The sequence below is a fragment of the Lipophrys pholis genome (assembly GCF_963383615.2).
Source record: "Lipophrys pholis genome assembly, chromosome: 2".
Taxonomy (NCBI): domain Eukaryota; kingdom Metazoa; phylum Chordata; class Actinopteri; order Blenniiformes; family Blenniidae; genus Lipophrys; species Lipophrys pholis.
In genome coordinates, this window is record NC_137636.1 from 28,947,729 (window position 1) to 28,963,604 (window position 15,876).

At 43.5% G+C, this 15,876-nt stretch overlaps 1 protein-coding gene across 3 annotated transcripts in view; it reads right to left on the reverse strand.

The window, feature by feature from the left end:
- The window catches only part of shf (Src homology 2 domain containing F), a 106,555-nt gene that overhangs the window by 83,019 nt on the left and 7,660 nt on the right, over positions 1–15,876 (reverse strand). For all 3 annotated transcript variants that reach the window (XM_080493487.1, XM_080493486.1, XM_080493488.1), the window contains exon 2: positions 6,399–6,534. In XM_080493487.1, coding sequence (XP_080349613.1) covers positions 6,399–6,534 — 136 coding nt within the window. The remainder of the gene's footprint in view (positions 1–6,398; positions 6,535–15,876) is intronic.

Consider the following 15,876-nt stretch of genomic DNA (forward strand, 5'->3'; position numbering starts at 1 on the left):
CGCAAGAGTTGATTCAGGTTTTCCCTCCAACAGATCCTCCTCTGATGAGGTGTTGAGGTTTACAGGGAATGGCCCTGCACAGAGGTGTGTGTGTGTGTGCGTGTGTTTAATTGACTGTATGAAAGACACCAAAAAAACTATTGCAATACATTGAAAATCTGTCACATATGTTCAAAATGCATAAATATAGAGTGAAATAAATAGGATCCTTTGTTGGTGTGTCACGTTTGACGGATTCACACGGGGTTTAAAGATAGCTCAAGGGACGGTCGACGCGTGTAGACATGACAAACATTTAAGGCACTCTGGACACACACACACACACACACACACACACACACACACACACACACACACACACACACACACACACACACACACACACACACACACACACACACACACACACACACACACACACACACACACACACGGAACATTGTTAAGAGACAGCGGCTGTGCATGTCTTCACACACATGACTGCAGGTGGTGTACTGAGCCCCAGCTGGCCAGCAGGCAGTGTGGAGGATAGATGAGGAGGAGGAGGAGGAGGAGGAGGTGGGGCCTGCTTTTCAGGTTAAGGAAGTTGTGACATGTCCCTCCAGCAGGCTCATAAATCAGCCGGTTCAACCTCACTAAGGAAGGCTCTTGGGGGGAAAAAGAAGAGACGTGAAGTACACAACTTGCGCGCCCGCGCGCGCGCACACACACACACACACACACACACACACACACACACACACACACACACACACACACACACACACACACACACACACACACACACACACACACACACACACACACACACACACACACACACACACACAAGCTGCTAAGCCTTTCATGCTCATGTGCAGAGGCGCGTTTCTTACCCTCACATAAGCCAACACAGGAAAGCACCTAAATCCAAGTGTAGCCTATTTTAAAGCATCATAAATACTGGAAGTGAGAGCCAGCCATGATGATCTATAACTCAAACCGGTTCTCAGATAGATTGTTGCACAACTACACACACAAACACAGTTGTATTGATAGCTCTGTGAGAACTATAATTGATTATAAAGGCATAGCTCCTTGTTCCAAATGATCATCACACCTGAGTGCCTCAGCCTGATTTTAAATATAAGCAAACTGTCATCCTGACCCATATACACCTAGTTCTACCCGAGCTGTCTTGAGAATGAACGTTAGAAGTGACGATCTGCTATAAAGTCCCATTTCGTGAAACTTCCCGCAAACTACTGCTATGAAGGTTTAACGGGTCCTCACGGAGACAATAGCACAGTAGCCACATACAGCAGTATTTAGGTTACGCCAAAATGCAGGCAGGAACAGCCAAACTTCACCCTCGGTTATGTAAACGCCATCGTCGTCTTTGCCAGCGGGCCCTACATGCCACACCTCCTAATGTGTTGTTGAGAGTGTGTCTTTGTATCACCGAGGTGTGAATGTTGTGTCGTAAAGGAATTATAATCGCACCTGCCCGTTCCTTTTTTTTGTCACTTCCTCCATTTCATACAGGTTTGTGGGCTTTCGATTAAAACTTGTTGAAATGACCAACAAAGCAGGAGGAACCAACAAAAAGCAGTTCCACTCGAACAGACCAGAATGCCTTCAAATTAATTTCCTCTCTTGTGGACAATTAAGCTCAGGAGGGATTACTTTCCCTGTCAGAGATTCTTCAATACTTTCCTGCACTTTTCTTTGCCAAATAATGTTCAATGACGGAAACTGCATCATCAGTATGTAAAGAGCGGAACAAGCTTTTAGAGCGCGCATCTCGGTAATAGATTGTCTTCTTGTACTTGATTACACTGTTCGCAGTGAACACATGGTGAAGCGCAGTAATCAATCAGGTTGCTTAGCTTGTGAAGCTGCAATGGCCCATAAAATGTAAATGTGAGGGAGAGTCGGGAGTGCGGCGAGCCTTTTCCAATATGCATTTGAGCAACAAGACTGATCTCATACTTGTTGACGATGATGTCAGAGTCTTAAAGCACCTCAAGCAGGTCAAATGCTACACCACCGTTCAAAGCTGCAGGTTTTGATAATACAATATTTACTTCTAACACATCTGCAGTGGACTGTCAGTAGCAATACACAACAACAACAACATCATGGCAAAAAGATCCAAGGTATCAGAACATTTTAAATCCTAAACACTCCTTGTCTGATGAGTTTAGACTTTTAGCACACAAAGAAAGATGGGTGGAAATGTAAAAAATCCAAAATCTGCTGCAAAGAACAAAAATATATTGCACAGACATATATGTTTGGCTTTGTGCCAGAGTAGAAAACGGTGACTGATTAAGTTCAGGCTGACCTTCTGATGCTTTTAATTCAGAAAGCTTGAAAATTACAGGTAAGCCGTCACAGTATAGCTTTACGGTTTGTGTCAAATCTCTCTAATTCTGAAGAAACAAGCCTTGATCATGAAAATGGTCTTAGAATTATTCTTTGCACTTCACATTTATATCCAGGTTGTAAGCTGTAAATAAAAACATACACTCTACAGCATATACACTGCAACAAAATGGTGACCACCTTTTAATTTCCCACGGATAGTTTCCGAGCAGTAATCACCTGAGCCTGAAACTTCTCAACATGTGGATTTATAGATGGAACAGCTTAGTCACACCATTGCGTTACAGAGCTTCCTACGCTCCAAATCCCTCTTAAGAGGAGCGCAAAACCACAAGTAATGACTCAACAGTTAAGATACTAATCTGAGGTGTGCAGTTCCAAGAGTTTATGACGTACCTGGCTTCTCGTTTCAGAAAAGGTTGAAATTAGAGCAACAAGAAAGGATGTCAAAAGATTGATATCTCGTCCTCCTACGTAAAACAAAAAATAATTGGGGTAATTGGGAGAGAGTGTGTGTGTGTGTGTGTGTGTGTGTGTGTGTGTGTGTGTGTGTGTGTGTGTGTGTGTGTGTGTGTGTGTGTGTGTGTGTGTGTGTGTGTGTGTGTGTGTGTGTGTGTGTGTGTGTGTGTGTGTGTGTGTGTGTGTGTGTGTGACTCACGAGGATTGAGCTCCAAAGTAAATATTGTGTTGAAACTTGCAAGCTGAAGGCCGTGTGGGAATTCACACTGAAAATGGCCGAAATAGTTTGATTTACTCTCGTTCTACTTGGAACTAGTCAGCTATACGTTTCAAGAGGAAACTCTGTTTCACGCACCTTTGGATTTTACAAGTCACGCAAAGTTAAAAGTCACTTTACGAGAAGCCCGACTGACCAGTTTATGTCTGGTATAAAAGTGGTTGACGGTAATTAAATAATTAAAAACTTGCTTTGATAGCCATAAATAGAAAAGTTTCTGTGGCGCTGGCAGGTTCGGGGGGGTTTGGTCGTCCATCTGCAGCCATCTGTGAAAGCATGAGCCGAGGAGCTGCTACTACGACAGTCTGAGAGATGAAGCGAAATTGAACAATTAACTGTGCACGTTGTCATTGTGATGAGAAAAACCTTGTGAGAGTGGAGGAGCTCAAAATAAAAACTAGTAATGATGACAGAATTCCAGTTGGGTTCTTACTTTATAATGTGTCAGTAGTGACTGGAGGAGTCTTGCTCCTTTTTAGCCGACTGATTATTGAGTGTGCACTTCTGCCTGACCAGTACGCTTTGAGAAACAGAGACGCAGCAATTATTCATTATTTTATAGCTACAGCTGCTGTATTAATGTCTTGGTGGAAGCATTCTCATTCTCATTACTTTGCTGAGAAGTTTGTAATGGTTTGGATGAGGCATTTAACCTCCAAATACTGAAGTGAGGCTGCACAAGTGTGAATTTATGTAACTGTGCAAACATAGAGAAATACATTTCTTTTACGAGGTGATTGTTCTTAGTGTGTCTGCTATAAAGTGTATAAAACTTGAGTGACGCCACTTTTGTGAGTTTGCCCTTTAGCATCTAGTCCCTCAGTCTGATTCTTATAACTGCAATCCCCCATTAGCAGCCACAAAGAACTGATTCTTCTTCTCTCGTTGGATTAAACACATCATGTGGTAAAACGTGGTCTTACAAGCCTGAACAGGCCCGAAGAGCCGGTTTACTGACTTCATTCGGATTTTCTGCAGCAGGATAGTTGGTGACCTTTGATAGGATGTTGTTATCTCAGATATTGCATGTCTTTGCATTGCAGCTGTGGAGAAAATAAGCAACACGCTTCTCTAAAACAAACATCTATAAGCAATTTTAACAAGGTTTTAGAAAATATAAAGGCTATAATCATGATTAGGATTGAATTCTAACCCACTGTAACTGCAATTAACCCATGTACCGAGGAAATTACCATATTTGGCTACTTCTACATATACTTTTAAACCAGTCAACATATACCTCAGGCTTCAAATAATAGGCGTATTCAGGCAAATAATACAATTTATAGTTTGACAGTTCAATACAATAAAGTGAGAGATTTGTTGAATTTACAGAATTGTGGATGTCGAGATGGAGAAAAGTGAGTGATTCTGGTCAATTCAGTTATTTCCAGTGGACTTCATTTTAAATAAATTGCACATACGGTATTTTTTGGGACATTTTTAATAGCCTCATATCTCTTACTGACATTTTCCTCTTTGAGGAATATTCTTTGAGTGTCCTATAAAGGGTTAATGCGACATGTCTGAGTACCTTCTGTGTAGACAATTTGCTAATGACCTAGTTTGGATGTCAAACTATTTATTTTCTCAAAGAAGAAAATCTCTTTTCAGACTGGTAAGATCATCCAAGTGTTGTCAAAGACCTGAAATGATCTATGGCTCATTATGAACCTTAACAACGTAACAGTGGCACTCCACAAATCCACCAACAGCTCTATTTTAAACAGCAAACCTGTCAAAAAAAATAATTGGTAATCAATACACGTGATGAATGAAAGCAGGGAGCCTGAAAACAAGAAGCCCCTCAGGTTTCAGAGGCACGACTTGCCGGAGAAATAAACTGAAGACTTCATCAGATCAAACAGACCATTGCTGCCAGAGCAGGATCGTTTATCAATACACCCGAATGCAGAACTGTAAGAAGAACCTGGACGCTATTCAAGATTTAAGCGATACAACAACAACAACCAAAAAAAAAAAAAAAAAAGCCTTGTTGAGATATTTTTTTTCCCCTTTACAGCTTCCTCATTCTGAAAGAGGCGATAAATCTTGGGGTTTTGTACTCTACTGAGGCAGTGAATGGGCCAGAGGTGAAACCAGTAAGACAGATAAAAACAAGAGATTGTCGGGAGGCCCATTAAAAGAAAATTGCCAAGGAGGGACAGAAACATTCATGCTCTGCCTCTCTGGCAGGACCGGGAGCGCCGTGCAGGGGACGCCGCTATCTGGTAGGTGAGGCGGTTTTGTCAGTATATCAAGGCCTTGATACACGAGACGTCTTGCAGTCCATTCCGTGTTCGAGAAACATCTATTTGAAGTCTGACGTCCACGCTGCACCCCTGCCTGCATTACGAAGGTCTCTTCCGGAGAAAGAGACATGTGCCGCCACATGTTTTGTTTGTGTTGCATTTTCAACACTTCGCCGTGTTTTTTTTTTTTTTCTTTCTGCACATCCCTGGTACTTCACTGTGCTGAGCCACAGAGTGAATACGCTGTGACAAAGCTGTGTGGGGAATGCGGTCGAGTTAAATTCTTATGCTGGCATGCAGCTATTGTTGTCCCAAGTAAAAAAAAAATCCTTCCTGGAAATCCCAGCAAGCAGCCGTCTCCACGTGCACACAGTTCAGTAGAAAAAAAACAAAAAAAAAACCCAACACACTTCTCTCTGTATACTGGATTAAACGCAGTGTATCCCTCAAAGGCTTATATGTGATTTCCAGGTGGAAAGTCATGGCTTTAGAAAATGTTTTGACATGGTTTGTGACACACAAAGTCATTTCTGCGCCGCTGCATCTGTCATGTAAAGCGGCGTCAGGGCATCTGAGTTACTTCATTAATTCATACGGCCGGATCACACTGCATTTTAATTAACCCTCTGCCGAGAAAAACAATGTGAAGGCCGACTGAAGACAACAAACTGATCGCCTGTCACATAAACCTGCAATTACCGGAGGTGTGAAGGTGAGAAAAGGTACTAAGCACAAAAGGGTTGGAGGCTGTGGCTCGTCTTCCTCACTAAGCTCAATGCTTTACAAAGTTCAATGGTTAACTGTGTAACCAGCAATCAACATCAACTCTTACTCAACTTGACCGATTTAAAATAAGTGAATTCAATACTATGTTTGGCTTACTTAAAAAATGTCTTGTAGTCATGTTCTCGTTAAAATGTCCCGTTTTTGTTTTGCTTATACTTAATGGGCTTCAGCCCAATAACCTTTTTTTTTTTTCTTCATTTGGCTTACTCAAAATGTTAAATTTTTACAGTGTAGGAAGCACCGAGGTGTTGATCTACCTGCCATCATCTTCTGCGCTTCGTACGGCTCCATGTAGCCGTCGTTCTCAGTCATGACTTTTTCCGTGGTGGTCTGAGTGCCGCCACCGGCCTGCTCGGCATCGAAAGGGTCCGCGTAGTCGTCAAGGATAATGAGCTGCAGGAGATAAGAAAAAAGAGGAAAAGTGAGACTGGGGCGGGGGGGTGGGGGGGGGGGGTTCATTTTGCTGCTCCATATCAACACAACAACAGAGGCGTCAGTGGAAACGCAATGACAGATACCGCTGTGGCCCGGGACAGGACCGAGCGATATCCACCGAGCCAAGCCAGAGGATAAAGAGGAGAAACACATAAATAACACCCCACCTCCGTGTGCCTCAGCACGCCACCACAATGCCTCAGCTTTTAGCCGACCAGCGCGCTCCCTGCTACTGCTGGCCTGCCTAATTATATGATCGCCCAGTGACAGGCCCACATTTCAAAAGTAGAGGAGAGACGACCACAACTGCTCAACTTTCTTAGGAGAAACAATTTGGCAGATATACGCCGGGCTGGCAGTGAGCCACGGCTAATTGCAGTCTTGCTCTTTTGCCCAGTATTTTGTGCAGTAAATGGCAATTAGGTGGACGTCCGGAGACCCAGAAAAACGGTTCAAATCTTTAGGGAGCCGAGCAAAATCTGTGCGTAGAGTGCCTTTGGGGGGCTGTTTGTTCCTTTATATTGTTTGCTTCATCTATCAGAACACAGCTTCAGAGGTAAGAAAATCTGGCGTTTGAAGGGAATGAAGTCCGATGTGGTCAATGCGTCATCTTGGACATTGGATCGGTAGATTCGGTACACACTGCTAGAGAACACGACTCTCCTCTGAAGGGGATCTTGACGGTCTCGCTCTGAAAGAGAGAAACATCCCCAGAAGAGGACCTTTAAACACAGCGTACCGAAAACCAGGAACACCTAAGTATCAAGAGGCATGTACATGACTGGCACTACACCCCATGACTCACGCGTAACAGGAAAGGATTTGGTCTCATTACGAACAAGCTCATCACTCATCTGGCGGCTGGGGACGGGCGGGGCAGACTGGAGGTGGACTGAGCCTCCTGCCCGCCGTGCTGCACCTCGGCCAAGCCGGCTTTTTCCTGAGAACAACCACTGTCCATCTTTGCCACAGAACGAGCACACTCCCCAGAAACAAAAAAAAAAAAAGAAAGAAAAACTCCACATGCAGGCCACCCATGAGTGGGCCACAAAAACACACACACAGACACACACACACACCTGCCAGGCCACAGGAAAGCCCACGGAATGTTGAGATACACGGCTCAAACCGGGTCTTGGGAAAGCACCCGAGATTTTTTTTTTTTTTTCATGTAGTCCTCATCGAGGTCATATGCTATTGAGCACACGAGTGCATTTTATGAAAAGATATGTGGAGAACTTTAAACACTGGAAAGTTCTCCAGGGATCAGATGTAAGCTGCTTAGTGACAGAGAATTGCTAGCAGGTATATTTCAGCACAGATCATCTCCTCTATACATGGATTAAGCAATAATAGCAGGGGAAGTGAAGCGCCCTGGATGTGTTCATAGCTGCTGTGCGTTAAGTCTGCCCTCCTCAGTATTCTTTCTCCGTCTGTTTTGGGGAAAATAACTAGGACTTCTTTTTTCTGCCACAGCATAATTATGGGTTCCTTGAATGTTTTGCTTCTGTGAATTCGAGCACTGAGCAGGAAAATAAAATCCAATACAAACATTGTCCTGATTTGTTTTCGCGCGGCAAGAAAAAGAAATAAATAAATAAAAATCTCCATATTCCACTCGCAAGTTTGATTAAAATTCAGCCGTTCTGATAAGCAACATCTTTGCAGTCCCAGAAACCCCCCCCACCCAAAAAAAGAATTATGCATCACAGTCACCGCATCATTACCATCTTGCACCTTGTCGCATGGAAACTCGGGCATCCATAATTACATCTTGAGCCAAATCCGCCTCCGATGCAGTCACTGCGAATGTAGCCCAAACCTAAGAATAAGCAACCCAAGCTAAAACAACACAGAAATCACTTATATGGGAGAGATATGGCCCTGTACTCATCTCACTGTGGTCCGCATGCTGTCGCAGAGTGGCTGGTGGTTTCAGACCAAAATCCACAAATGGGATAAACCTTTTAAATGCACTAGCTTACGTTCCCTTCACCACCAGCTTAAGGTTCATTTATTCTAATAAACTGCATTTAAATGTGGGAATAGTCGTGTACAGTGCACAGAAGCAGCTGGGTATAGATGCTCTGCTCAAGGGTTCCTCGACCTGCAGCAGATAGTCCGTACATTTGCACACACTGGTGTTTCATCTGAGCCCTCCTCTCGATTTTAACCACCTCACCACTTAATGCACCTTTAACACGGCCCAGAGGATGTTTGGGCATGTTTCAGGAAATAATGGCAATCACTTATTGAATTATATGTGGAGCCACTCCAAAAAGCATGACCTCATCTTGTTGCCTTTCCTGTTGACATAATGCTGGACAAATGAAGGCGGGGCCTGTGATGAAAACTTTTGATAGCATCGGACAGAGGGACACAATACATCCGCAGTGATTAAGGCCTGATTTACAAGAGGTCCATTTTCATAGCTTGTAAAATTGCACACGCTGAAGCAGGATCGTACCAGAGGGCAGGAAAGGTTGATGACCAACATCAGGCTACACTGAAGTTGAACGAGCCTGCTGAAACATGAATCTGCAATCAGTCACAAGTGGCTCCGGGCTGTTCGGCTTCTCTGCAGAGGCTCAGGCACTATTTGGCAAGGTCCTCCAAACAATTCAAACATAAAATTCCTCTGATTTGATGGTGAAAACATGATTTCTCTTGGTCCGATTCTAGAGAACACGTTGACAGCTGCTAACAGTTTAATAATATGTTAAAATAAAGTCTTCACATGGGGATTGTTAAGCTGCCTGGTTTCATTATTTTCTTTTACTGCAAGAAATTGACTGTAGAATATGAAGTGCTCTCCGGTGATTCATGTCATGATTCAGCGCTACCTGAACTGGAGGGAAATAATAAAAAGGATTTACATGTTACAGGCATGTGTGTTGTACATTTAGCTCAAGGCTGCCCGGGAAAGACATGTTCCTCTTTCTGTCACAAACAAAAAGTCCACTTTTCATTTCTCATCCATTATATGTGGCGACATCCTGTTCCCACCGGACAGGAATGAAACAAAAAGAAGCCAGTCATACTCAAATGTACTTTCATTTTCAGTTCAGCCTTTTTTTTTAATCAGAAATGTTGGTTTGTGGAGAAAAGAATCTCACTTCTAGTTCGCTGCAGAAGTGATAAATACGCCAACGGCTCTGCAGTGTGGTAGATTTTGTCGATACAGTAATAAAATGTAGATTAAAAAATATTCCTGTTTTAGAAGAAGCATCTTTACAGGATGTTTTGTAACATAAAGTCTGTATCAATGAACTCTCAAAATGTCATTTATATACAAAGAAATATTTTGGAACGTGTAGAACCAACCAAAAATAGTAATTGACAAGGAACTGAAGAAATTGTGTTTAGACACTTTTTAAAATCGCAAAAGTAAAACAAAATCCCCATTCTAAATCAAAAAGTCCAAAACAAAGTGTCACTTATTTTATGGGTGTTGTAATTAAATATAGTCAAAACGTTTTCCAAATATGGTCCCCCCTACCAATCAGGGCTTATTCAAAGTGTCTGCGGTGTGCAGTGATCAACATCACTGGTATTACATTCATGCCTCCACAGCCTCTATTGTTGAACATTAACGGACAGGAATATTATTAATATCAGCTTAGAATGGTCCTTTTGGGCATGTGTGAATTGTAAACTATCAACCATTAGACAAAAAGACTGCCTGCATACGCCCCAATCACCCGGTCCCTGCAGGGTAGTTTGTGTTGAGGTGGAGGAGGTTGGTAATATTTCCAAATTGTTTCAGTGTGTCCTTCCTGTCCCACTCCACTAATGACTGCTCGACAGCAGGAGGAGCATAGGGTTGTGAGTCGAGGGGTGCAAGGGAGCGGTGGCTTCGCCTGGGGACACACCATCTGCCTCGTGGCGTGCCAGGGTGTGTCAGGACTGTGGCCAAACCAACACTTGTCATGAAAGTAAAATTCCCCCTCCTCAGCAGAGACTGCATCGCCGCCATAGATCAGATCTTTGCTACTCTGTGATGTAAGCCGACATGAATCTCAGGAAGCCGCCCAACAGGGACGATGGCAGCGTGGCCTGTTACCGGCCCGGCGCAGAGTGAGGGAGCGCTCGCTCAATTACTTTAACTCCACAGCTCAGATCCTGGGTGACCGTGTCTCAAACCTGTCACGGCGTTGGCAGCTCACGGAGGAGACGGCAAAAGGACTTCTTTAAATGCACCACCTGCTCTCAAGCGATGAAGCTGACTTTAAATCAGTGGGACGGAGGGAGAACATTAGCAAAGGCGGGAGACTTTAACAGGCACCTGCCACTTTGTTTCAATGATGCTCAAGCTTCTAGAATTACAATTCAGCTGGGCCCCGGTCTTCCATTAGAAGCAAGAATACAACGACTGCAATTCTCCTCCTGCACCTCTAATGCACAAAGTGCTCAGCTGGCTCATCACACAGAAATAATAATAGTAATAATAAAGAACTAGAAGCCAACCAACTGCATTAGTTGAAATTTGAGCACAAAGATGGATTTTTGGCTGCAAAGAAAACACCGAGCCCTGCATTTTAGCAGCATAATGCATTCTCCGAGCTGCTTTGAGATTTCACCAGGCAACAACAAAATAAACACCTCAAAGCATGTCAAAAGATGGAAATGTGGACCGGTGTGAATTCCTGCTGAATAAAGGCACCCGGGACTATGAAACTGATGCCGTGTCTGAAGGCAGAATTGAATGCGTCAGGGGCTAGTAAAGGTTGGAGACCCTCCTAGACTGCCAGGACGGCGCACGGGCTGCAGAGCGAGGGCGGAGGGCTGACGCGTGTGATTTATGTCACGCGCCACCAGGGATCTCAGCCACTGATAACCTAATACAACTCAGTGCTTAGCAGCTCGATTGCATTAAGGCATTTCAAAGGGCTTTTGTTCTGCAGCGTAACAGAAAAAAGAAAACATGCCACTATTGTGAGGACAGTCGTGTTAAAGAAGATAAGAAGAAAAGGAGAAGAAGACAAAAGATGGTGCGAGACTTTTTTTCTATCTATTATCTGTTAACAAAAGAAGACTGGTGAATAGGCTGTCATGTATGAAGTATGTTTACTCCCATTGGGGGAGAAAATGTTTTCAACGTTCATGTAAAGCCTCGATCTGCGCCTCCTCCGCCTGATCTTTGTCTACATGCAAGTGATGAATGCTGCGAATGCAGTCATCCTAAGATAACTTGGCTGGGGTTTTCTAGAGGGAACACATTGGCAGGAAAGGCTCCCTGGAGGCAATTTATTTAAGCAGAAACGACCACGGCTCCTCTGTTGACATAATACAGTTACTATCAATAAGATACTTTCATGTTTCTAAGAAGCGAGCGCAAATCTGGTTACAATTCATCGAAGGCTCCCAGTGAAGGCAGAGCCCTGCTGGGTTCAAAACCTCCCAAACAGATTAGGTAGATGGAAACCCAGCCTGGTCTCGAAAGGAGAGACAGCGCAGGAGTGTGTTTCCCACTATAGAGACCTGACATTAATGAAACTTTATTGAAATGTTTCCTAAAAATTGCAGTCGCAGCTCGAATCTTCTGCTTCTCTCAAGAGCTCAAAAGACCGACGAGCCTCCTTTAAAAGGAGGCCTATTTAAAAGAGTCTGCCGGGGGAGCTAATCAAATTAATATATTTGCTTTAAAGGCGCCGCCTCGCCATCAGTCACAAGCCACCACAGTCCACACACCAATGACGAGCACTTCACTTGGGGGAAAACGATTTTCAGGTACATTTGCTTTGCTTTTCATCTAATTGGAGAATTGCTCAAGAGCTGCGTTTCAGTGTCAGCAAGCGATGTGGCTCATCCTCGTGAATCAACAACAACAATAAATTAATTTGAGACTTCATAGGAAACAAGAAGAAAGCATACGCTCACCTCCGCATAGCTTACAACTGAAGGCAGGGGGAGGCTTATCGAGAAATCTCTTCCATTTGCTTTTCAAACTCCCGTCAGGTGTACCAACAGCTACCATCAGCGAGCTTTGGTGTTATTACACAGTTTACGCACAACATATACTTAACTACGTATATTTTGAGGATTACATTCCACATCCCCCTTTACACATCAATGTGCACGACCATCAGTTCTGCACATGTCTCCACCCCAAGAGACATCTGCGCTGCGGGTGCCGTCCCATTTATCAGATCCCAGTCCCCCCTTTCGACCACATTAAATGTTGGTTCTTCTGATCTCTGCACTCTTGTGGCCATGTGGAGCGGCGTTTGCACGCCACCAGGGTGAAGCGGGCTTGTTTGCCGTGAGCGATTTTAGGCTGTTGTTGATCATGGTTTGTGTACAGGAAATGCTTCCAGATGCTGCGGCAGCAACACCGATATCACAAGGACAGAATTCTGAGGGGATGAAAGCAGGAAAATCCATAAAGGAGACAAATCACAAAGAAAAGCAAAGGAAAATGCATCGCAACCTTCACACCTTCCTCTGCGGCTATGAGTTACTGTTGCTTTTTGACACTTTTATGGTCCCTGTAGTCCAGTATGCTGTAGGTAATAACCACTGACACACTGACACATAGTTTAGTATAGGAAAAAAACACACTTGCATATCAGGTCTGTGTGTGTGTGTGTGTGTGTGTGTGTGTGTGTGTGTGTGTGTGTGTGTGTGGGGGGGGGGGGGGGGGGGGGGGGGGGGGGCTTGTATAACTCTGTGGGGTCCAAAATACACGTAAAAATACAATAATGGCAGATTAAGGTTAGAAACAGGTTCAGGTAAATGGCTAGGAAATATATTAGGCCAATTGAAAGGTCTGCTAGAATAGCACTGAAAATCTGTGTGTGTGGGTGTGTGTGTGGGTGTGTGTGTGTGTGTGTGTGTGTGTGTGTGTGTGTGTGTGTGTGTGTGTGTGTGTGTGTGTGTGTGTGTGTGTGTGTGTGTGTGTGTGTGTGTGTGTGTGTGTGATTTCGACAAGCCCTCAATCAGCGCCGAAGTGGGATGTCTAGTGTACGTTATCAGTGCTCATTCAAATCAAAGTTTCTAAAGACACTCAGTCCGTCCAAGTTGATTCTCTCGGGCTTACATGCAATCACCGGGAACTTTCTGAAACTACAAAAAAAAAAAAAATCATCTTTAGACCTGCGAGAATTTGAAAATAGGATGATCTTCTTACATTCCCACTCACTCTCATGACAGCTGCCTGTCAGTGCTACATAAACAAGACTTAATAAATGCTGCCGGTGCCTTTGATCGAGTCATTCGCCGTATGTCGATGACACAATAGTGTTAATTTAACATAACATATGCAGATGTGATTGGCATAATATTTTGTGTGACTGATCTCTAGTTGGTGGAGTGTCACATCACTTATTTTTTTTGGAGAAGGCATACATCTGTTGCTGTATACTCATCTTTTTGAACAAAGTGTTGCAATAATGCCACGTTCTCTTTTTTCCCCCTGTGAAAATTATAATATGCAGCTTAGCAGAATCCCATTGTTGTGCCGTTGAAGTTCTGAGGCTACTTTAGATGTTAATATTTGCCTTAAAGCATCAACTAAAAAGCAATTAAAATATTGATGCGTATGAAAATGATGTGCTTTGATTGACAGCTCAACACCAATTAACGCCAGTCAGGCTTGATTTCAGGAACAAATGCTGTCATTTCCCCATTCAGTATGATGACTCTCTAAAACTTTGTATTTTTATAGAATGTGAATTATCCATAAACAACATAATACATATTTATGCAAGTCATGGCACATGTACCTTAAGCTATCTGAATTGACTCCAGTATATACAGAACATTTCTATTATATGCCATTCAATTGTTTTTTGCACATTTTTAGTCCCAATTTTTTTTTCAATGAAATGTACGAATAACTAAAAGACCGGCAAGAATAAATTTAAAACTGGACAGTGTATGAAGCACCAGAGAGCTTTTAATCGGAAACAAGATTCTTTTTGTAGTTGTTTTGCCATGACTCAAGAAGATGCAGCGTAACTCCTTGAACTTTTGACACAGACGTGACCACACTTCTAAATTAGTCCACTGCAAAGAAAACAATGTCTGAAACGTGCCTCCAGCCATGTTTTCACACATCCAAAATAGATTTATGTTGCATACATTGTTTGCGCACCTCGGTTTGACGTTCAGTTTTGGCAACACTGGATCTCGAACGTGGTCTGAATGACCATTAAAGCATGAAATACTAAGACTACTGACACGAAACCAACAGTTTCACGTTAAACATCAATGCATCTGTTTCATCCTGAATCAACCATTCGGTAAATGAAGGTAACTTGCATGTTACTGATGAGTCACTATGATTCCACAAATAAGGAGATAAACCAAAACAAAGCAGACGTCCTCCTCATTCTCTCTTTACAAAACAAACCTGGTGTAAAATATCAAGTTTTTCTAAAACAGCTAAATGTGCTTGCTCACTCTTCAGTAAAGTCCTACCCCTGTTGCCCCCCCCAGCTCCTGGTGTATGAAGGCGTCTTTTGTTTGGCATTCAACACAGCAAAGCACCTCAACTTGTCCCTGAGGACTCCCTTCATTGAAATACACTCCGCGCAGCCACTTAAGACCTCCGGCAGAGTACGAGAGGAAGGAGGAGGCCGCGGGTTGCACCCTATGAAGGTGCTCTTAATATGCAAGAGATATTCAAGATTAAGTACTTGACGACACGCTTGACAAAATCCAATTTCCTTTCTCTGTCCCCGTCTCTGTGTGACAGATTTATTGGCAGTGTTTCTGCCACATATGGCAAGTGGTGCGGCACAAGGGTCGAGAATAATTCAGGTGCCGCAGCGGAATGTTGAAATTTCATAGAATTTAATAATCCTGTGGCCACGCGAACAAGTGATTTGTCCTCAGTATGACTACAAATTTCTCCCATCGCTTCAACCTGAATAACTGCTGATACACCAATTTTTTCTTTCACTCCATTGGACAATATGGGAGTGGGGTGGCGAGAACAATAATAAAGTTGTTTGCATACTCCTGATATCAGCGACGTGCAATTTACTCCCATTTTACATGGCTCCCACGATGTGCAAACACTGTTGTTTGTCATGCGGGGATAGCGGCGCTTCATGCAGCAACGTGATGAGGTCCACTGGGACAAGCACTTTCACTTTGAAATAGAAAATCATGAAGCAGTGAGGAAAGAAAGCGACAGTCAGAGTGTAAACAAACTAGGAGATTTGATGGTGTCTGAGGAGGCCTTGATTGAGGCTGGGGGCTCTGTGGGCTCAGTTGGCCTCTGAGTGTTGAGGACGCACCCTGAATGTTCCTTAAGCAAGAGATCCAGTGTCGCTGTCGTTGCTTCCCAACTCT